The 7,740-nt window shown below is 39.7% G+C and overlaps 1 protein-coding gene across 1 annotated transcript; it reads left to right on the top strand.

Moving 5' to 3' along the window:
- The first annotated feature begins 445 nt into the window (after positions 1-445).
- Positions 446-6,905, top strand: fbxl22 (F-box and leucine-rich repeat protein 22). Its single transcript, XM_007556791.2, has 2 exons — positions 446-1,127; positions 6,158-6,905. The coding sequence occupies exons 1-2, from the start codon at positions 790-792 to the stop codon at positions 6,504-6,506; spliced, it is 687 nt and encodes a 228-aa protein (XP_007556853.2). The 5' UTR covers positions 446-789; the 3' UTR covers positions 6,507-6,905.
- The last annotated feature ends 835 nt before the right edge of the window (positions 6,906-7,740 follow it).

Below are 7,740 nucleotides of genomic sequence, written 5' to 3'. Positions count from 1 at the left end.
GGGGGAAAAAAAAAAGTTCAGTTAGGGTAATTTCATGAAGAAGTTGAAGATTTGGTTGTTGTTTGATCTTTGTTACTTGAAAGATTAATTTACATAATGTTTTATGTCCCATAACTATATCAGCATTATCAACAGCACTCAAAATTTTAGATTAAATCAATATATATATTTTTTAAAAATCTATTGACGCATAACTGTCGGTTTATATTTTGTTCTATGTAAAAGGAATTGAGTGTTTTCTTGTAAAGTTTAACCCTTGGGCAACATCCTTAAAATTGTTAACATGGTTACTTAACAAAGACATGAGTCTTGGAAATTATTTTCTGTGGCTCACAATTTAATAACAGAATACTAAGCACTGGTGAAGATGCAAACTGACAAACTATATATAGTAATTGAGTAATTTGTGAATAGATATATTCACAGTAAGTGTTGGAGTTGTACTTTTTACATGTGTTGCTGTGTAGCTCTGGTGTTTGCGTGAAGTAGGCCAGGACAGTGTAAACATCTGGCCCTGTCCAGGGCTTGCTGCCTGTTGAGAGCCATGACAGATGGGAAGGGAGCGCACGGCTCAAACACTTCCATCTTTGAACGTATCGTAGTTGTCTTCCCAAAATAGCCGTCTCCTCACCGCCTTATATGTGCAGGCCCTTCGGCGTGCGCCTGAGGGGGCATCATGTATCTAGGCCACACAATGCTGGCTGTGGGTTCATTGTTGCTGCCTACCAGCAGGCTCTGTCTCTGCCCCCAGAGACGAGGCCTCTCTACACGTAGCGGGACTTTTTAACCATGCATCTTACTCAGCTCAACCGCGAGTGTCTCCTCCACCTTTTCTCCTTCCTGAACAAGGACAGCCGGAGAAGTTTGTCCCTCACCTGTCGTCAGCTGCGTGAAGTCTACCTTGACCCCTGCCTATGGAACCTACTCCACTTCAGCTCCCCTTGTCAGCTTAGATGGGACAACTATGTGCTGGGACCGTCATTGCGTTACTTAACTATTTGCTGGTACTCCAGCAGAGTCCAGCTGGTGTGCAACATTGAGGACTGGTTGAAGAGCTCGTTCCAGAAGGACATCTGCAGCAAACATGACAGCCTGGTCAGCACTTTCCTGGCCCATGTGTGCCACATGTGAGTGTATATGTGCATTTCCTCTTTGCTTAGTAAAGAATCACAATAAGTTATGAAACAAAAGTGAACAATCGAAGATTATGTGAGACGTAAAGCACAATTTCATTCGGGGATCCTGTAAACATGTGGATAAAAAGTTATTTGTTAGATATCATCCAAGGATTCAGGTTGCAAGTCTTCTGTATTTGGTTGTGCAGTGTGGGCATTTTAACGCAGCTTTAGGTGAAATGGTTCTAGCTGTGACAATAAATTATGTTTGTTAACATATCTCTTAAAAGAACAGCTTCCCCTACCCCCTGCATATATGCAAATTATAGATTTGTAAGTTAATTTGTATCCTAAATAAATTTATATGATGTTTAGCTTTGATGGTAAACTTCACTCTGTGGATAAAATGCCAATCCAGAGAAGCTACTTACAGAACAAGAACATTTACTTATTGCTTTAGACACCCGACCCAGAACAGGAATCAAACTTATTAGTTAGTAAATAAAATTACCTTACCTTATCTTACCTAAAAATTTCTATGATTACATTACATTTTTTTATTTATTCCCATAGAACACAATTTATTGATGCCATGGAGAGCTGTGCTCAGTTCAAATTCGTCATTTAAGTACAAAAACTTTGTGCCACTCACTAACAGGTTAATTTAAATATTTTTTTTTAAGTACTAGTACCTTTTTCATAGACTTTTTTTTTTAAACAGTCACATTACAATGAAAGACATAAAAGCAAACGATAACAGTAAAAACTTGCTTAGGTTGGAGAAGGCTAAAACCAGAAAGAGAGTTCACCTTTAGTGGGACACAGAATTTGAAAAGTGGAAGTGATGCAAATATCAGGAAGGAGAGAGCAACTGAGTGCTCTGGTTGTTCTTGAATGTGGGGAAAGGGATTTTAAAAATGTATGCGATATTTAACCAGGAGTTAGAGGAGGTGCTGCAAGACAAGCACATTCTGATTGGTGGGAGGGTTTCTGAAAGCTGAGTTCTCAATTAAGTGGAGCCACTTCAACTGGCTCCTCTTGATGTGGAGAAGCAGCAGCTCTACCGTGACGACCAAACTTTAAGAGAGCCCAGAACCCCAATTAGAAATGGGCTCGGTCTTGATCAACATAACTATGAACTTCAAATTTTCGGAAAGTGCTAGCGATAGAGTGCCACCTGTTGCCCTGGCAGCAGCCTTCTAAAGCTCTGCCCCTTTTCTTGGTTTTGGATGTCAACAAAGCGGCGGTCATGTTGATAACAGTGTCAGGATGTTTTAAGGTCTCTAGAGTTCAAAATTGTGAGCACTGGTTTTAGTCAAACCCTCATGTTTAGCTGAAGGCACCAAGGATCAAAATCATTAGAAACAGATGCCGTATCCAAAGTTGCATGTAAAAACAAAACAACAACATCTGCAGGATATGAGACTAATTCTATTGCCAAACACAACTGTTGGCACACGTATAATTATATTTACTGAGTGACGTGAAATTTGTATGTGATAGGTCATTGAAACTTAGCTCTTTTGGCTCCTGGCCTTGTGTGTGTGGCCGGCCCCACAGAGGCCAGGAATCAACCCACAGAGGCGTAATGAGGTCTCTGGATAATTTCTTCAAGGCAGCCAGTAATAACTGCTGATGTAAGGGGAGCTGAGCCGCTGTGGCAGGCCAGGACAGAAGGGGGAGAGGAGGCTGCACGTCCTGCATTGTGAAATTTGAGAAGCACAACACGAGAGCTGCGAGATGACTCAAAACTGGAGCCACCTCCTTTGTCGAGGAGCTTGTATTTCAGTGCCTTTCAGGCCTATACTCTCTGCATGCTGATAAACCCTCCTAAACTGTCTGAAAAGGGAGAGGAAACGGAGCGCACGTGACAAAGTGGGAGGGGGCACAGAAGGGCTGTGGGAGTGATAAAAGAGTTATTTGGCCACAGACACTCCCAGTCAGCTGCAAACTGGAGATTTATGCAGGCAGGTGGAGCCTACAATTGGCTCTTTGTTGCTGTTTGAGGAGCGAACATGTGCGTCTGTCTCTGCCTGCCTCCTCAACTCTGACGCCACATTTGTGTCTATCTTTATCTCCCTGGGAAAACCAATAAAGGCCAGCGTGTCTACAGGCTCCTTTATATTGTCGTTTTAAAATCTAACGCTCCTGCTTAACGGATGAGCATCGTCAAATGATTTATCAAAAACTCATTTCTCATTATCCTGAGGTCGCAGTATTAATTGCACAACATAAGGAAACATGCTCGGTGTACCACGCTGGGTAGGTTTCACAGTGGGTGGTACTCGGAGATTTGCCTCGACCTTTGCAGTTGTTAGTTGGATTTTTCCGAGCTTTGATCTGCACCGTTTGGCTAAATTGATGCTTACAGTTACAAAATCAAAAGGAGCACGTCCTGTGCTTCTATTTTAATTATACTTTCTGCTGCCAACAAAGACAAAGCTTTAGCTTCACATATTTTTCACCTGGATCTGAAAGGCTACAAATTTCCCAAACCCTGCTAGAAAAGAAGCTTTTAATTCAAAAGACTGATGACGATAAAGCAAAAAATGTTCACCTTAGTTTCCCGAACAGGCCGATGGGATAATTTGACCAGGGAAAACGGGCTTAAGTAAACTAAACGGTTCATTAGAAACATGATTACATGTTGGCATTCTGTTGGTGTTTCACGCGGACCAGACAGCTCACTAAGCTGTTTTGTTTTAATTAGGAACACATCATGTCTAAAACCAAACCTTGATGGAAATGTTGCTGACGCTATGGGAATACTAAAGCTAACAATTGAGAAAAAGAGGGTTATGAATTCCCTAAGCTTTTATATCGAAATAAAATTCTTTTGATGATAATTGTGGTTTCTAAGGACTAATGAAACTTTAGGTAAACAACAACTTGCATATCTATTTTTTTTTAATAGAGAAAATTGAAAAACAGAATCTGACATCAGAAAACAAGAAAATTATATTCACACAGAATGGTGTCTATCCCTTAAATAATTTAAGTTAAATTGTTATTCTACCTAATCCTGTTTTGCTTGTTTTTCTTTAGTGTAATGTAACTGCTTGGTTGAATTCAGTTACTTCTCAGAAGTTATTTAATTAATATTGTATCTATCATGTAGTCACTGAAATCAGTACCTACTCACAAACCTGCAGAGGATAGTGAAGAAACAAAACGTTTGAAAAAAGAAACAGACTCATTGATGTGCCTGAGGTTAAATATCATTTCATAAAATAGGTCTTGCAAACGTATCCATAGCGATACCACTCTTTATATTTTGTCAAATTGCTGCCACGTTTATGCACCAACACCAAGTGAATCAAAGTGAAAGGAAAGTGGTTCTCACACATATCCAGAGAATTATTTTTTTGTCTGTTGTTCTTCACGTGGTGCTCCACCACTCATACTGTGTTTTTATGTAGTTCAAAAACTTTGGTCTTGTTTAGACAGAATATCTCCTTTTTCATTTTGTGTCAACATCTTGCAAGCTACTAATGTTGTCCTGTCCATACGTTCACCCGTCTGAGCATTTCATCTCTGCAGCTCCTCCAGAGTAACCTCTTAGCTGCTTCTCTGCTCTCTGTTCAGTTACTTCAGAAAACAAGAAAATTATATTCACACAGAATGGTGTCTATCCCTTAAATAATTTAAGTTAATTAATAATAATTAATTATTAAGTTAATTGGCTATGTAGCCATGCGATATGGCTACATAGCCATATCGCATGGATATGTAGCTTTGCTGTGTTCTTTCCATGTTTAGATGATGGATTCAACAGTACTCTGTGAGATGTTTAAATCTGGGATATTGTTTTAATTAACCAACACTGCTTTTAACTTGTTCACAACTTTATTCTTTACTTGGCTGGTTTGTTTCTGACTCCCCAAGGATAGAAAAGACAACCAGACATTTTCTTTTTGGAGGGGGGGGGGAATTTTGAATGAAACGCAATGCTTTTCCTTGTATTTTTCAATTTCAATTATTCCCCTCACCTCACCTCTTCCTTCACCCCCATCCCTTACACACATACACACACACCTACACACACGCACATGTACACAGTGCTCCAAAATTTATACAATGAAATTTGTCCAAAAAGTTCAAAAGGTATATCTGTGTGAGAAAATTAAAATGTTGCATATAGAAATGTGTGATAGGATAAACTAATCCGCATAAACAGTGAGTGTTATAAGAGTGCGTTACGTAACAATGCTTGATAATTTCTTTATAACTCCTCCTGTTATAAATACCCAGTTTGTTTGTGATCTTTGCTTCGTCTGTTGTCTCATGACAACAAACGAAACTCAAAGCGCTACGATCAGACCTCTTTCACATCCTCGTCATGTTTTACTGTCAGTACCGTCACCTAATAAAATCAGAGCGATCTTCTAATGGCACGGCCAGGCACATGACTGAGCTTCTGCGTGTTCAAAGGTTACTGGGGCAGCGCTCGCACGGTGCTGGAATATGTTTGGCTCACATGTAGGGAAAGCAGTAACATTATGTAAGTCTTTATATAATCTGCATCGGCGAACATGAATGACACCCCTGGTCCAAGTGTCTCTGCCTGCATCCTCGGTGGAGATGGCCTGCAAGTGGGCTGCACTCCACCGATACTCGTTTTTTATTTGTTCAGAGTGCTTTTTTCATAGGTAGAGCAGAGAAGGCCCTCTTTATCTCACACTAAGCATCCTGCGACTGTTTTGTTGAGTATTAATCAAATACTCTTGGACAGTGGAAACACAAAGAGCCTCAGTGGAACAGAGCATACACAGAGGATAGATTGGTGTAGGATTCACCTTGGCTAGCGTTACACACAGGTCATGTTTCTTCTTCTCCATTTACATCTACCTATGTTTCCTCAGACTAGTTTGGACCTCAGCAATACTCATCAGGAAAACGCAAACAAACTTGACATTGCTATTTGCTTAAGACTTGACTTAATCCAGAGATATTAATCCCTCCGTTTTGTGTGGTATGGAAGTGACTCACCACTCTCAACAAGTGTACGAAAACAAAGACTGTGACTGCTGTCTGTGCTGCAGGTGTCCTAACCTTCTCACCCTGACGCTGTCCGGCTGCGCGCACATCACCGACCAGGACGTGGTCTCTGTACTGCAGAGGTGCAAGAAACTGCGCAGCCTACGACTGGAGAACTGCGTGCGCATCACAGACCGAAGCCTGCGAGGCGTAGCAGAGCACGGGGACAACCTGGAGGAAGTAAGAGTGGATTTCTGCAGGAACATCACTAAGGCGGGGCTGCAGAGCTGTAAGGAGATGAGGCCGGCCATCCAGCTGAGCGCGGAGAGGAGCGCTGATATGATTCCTGATAGCAAACCTGAAGAGAAGGAGCCACTTAGCAAAGCTCTGCAGAAATTCCTCCAGTACTCCTGAAGAAAGCTCCTAATGAATAAAACACCTCTGACGCCTTTATATGAGGACTTGACAGTGATGATTATGCTCTTTTTTTTTTTTGATAAATTATTATTTTGGTTTTAAATTCTAATAACATTTTGTACATTTTATATCCCCTCCTTTTATATATTTCATTTCTTATAAAGACCAATGCAGTTTCTTCAAAGTCTTATCTAGATGTGGCCTTAACTGATTCTTAAACTCACATTTTGATATTGTAATTATTTCACTTTGATGACTGAGCAACTGGTTTGTAGTTTGCTTTTGTAAATCATGCCATCTCTACATGTGTATGAAGACTATAAGGCCCTGGATGGCTGCTAAGAGAAAAAGCAGAAGAGAAAAGAAGTTTCTTCTGTTCCTACACAAATGATTAAACAAAAACTCTCAATGCCTTTCTGTTTCAGTGATATACAGATTGTATTATCTTTGTTTTGTTTTGGGTTTTTTTACGTACAAAGAAATGTTAAATTAAAGTTTGCCATTTTATGAGTAAGTATGTGTCACACGATTTCTTGGCAATATACTTCTTGGTACTAGTGATTTCCTGGAGGACTCCTGGAACATTTGTCTTCCCATCTAAGTTGTGTTCAAAGATACATTTATTATCTGCTGACAGATTATTATCAACACAGCAAATCCAAAACTGCTCAAGCATTCACAATTCTCAGAAGCCTTAAATAGACAAGGTTTCTATCCAAATTCTCTCTATATAGATGCACACATGCAGGATGTGACTTCTCCTTTATGACCCTTATATATGTGATGGGAAAATATGCTTACTGAAAACAATGACTCATAAAATTGCATATATACTTACCAGCCAGTTTATTATGTCGTGCTAGAACAATGTTAAACCTGGTTTTGCCTTAATTCGTCGTGACATGCAGCAGGTAAACAAGTATCAAATACATTATTCAATTTTTTCAGCTTAAATAATTTTAATGAGGTCTTTCTCACACAAATGTCAACAACCCAGGTAATTCTCAAATACAAAGAAATCAAAGTAAGTCAGTGTATGAATGGATTGACTTACTTTTTATTGCCTGCAGCCAATAAAAAAAATGACATTTAAAACTAGAATATTAAATCAACCCATAAAAAAAAAACATTTAATACAGAAATGTGGGCTTAATGAAAACCAAGTTTAGCACCAGCTTAAGGTTTATTGACAAAAAGTACTTTTAATCTGACAAACTGTCCTCATCTGAAT

The sequence above is a fragment of the Poecilia formosa genome, unplaced genomic scaffold (genome assembly GCF_000485575.1).
Source record: "Poecilia formosa unplaced genomic scaffold, Poecilia_formosa-5.1.2 Scaffold81, whole genome shotgun sequence".
Taxonomy (NCBI): domain Eukaryota; kingdom Metazoa; phylum Chordata; class Actinopteri; order Cyprinodontiformes; family Poeciliidae; genus Poecilia; species Poecilia formosa.
The sequence above is the reverse complement of the archived record's forward strand: the minus strand, read 5'-3'. Positions and strand labels throughout refer to the sequence as shown.

Excerpts from the sequence above, each read along its gene's own strand:
- fbxl22 (XM_007556791.2), top strand. The coding sequence starts at position 790 with ATGCATCTTACTCAGCTCAACCGCGAGTGTCTCCTCCACCTTTTCTCC. Across the intron at positions 1,128-6,157 it reads CTGGCCCATGTGTGCCACAT|GTGTCCTAACCTTCTCACCC; the intron begins GTGAGTGTATAT and ends TCTGTGCTGCAG.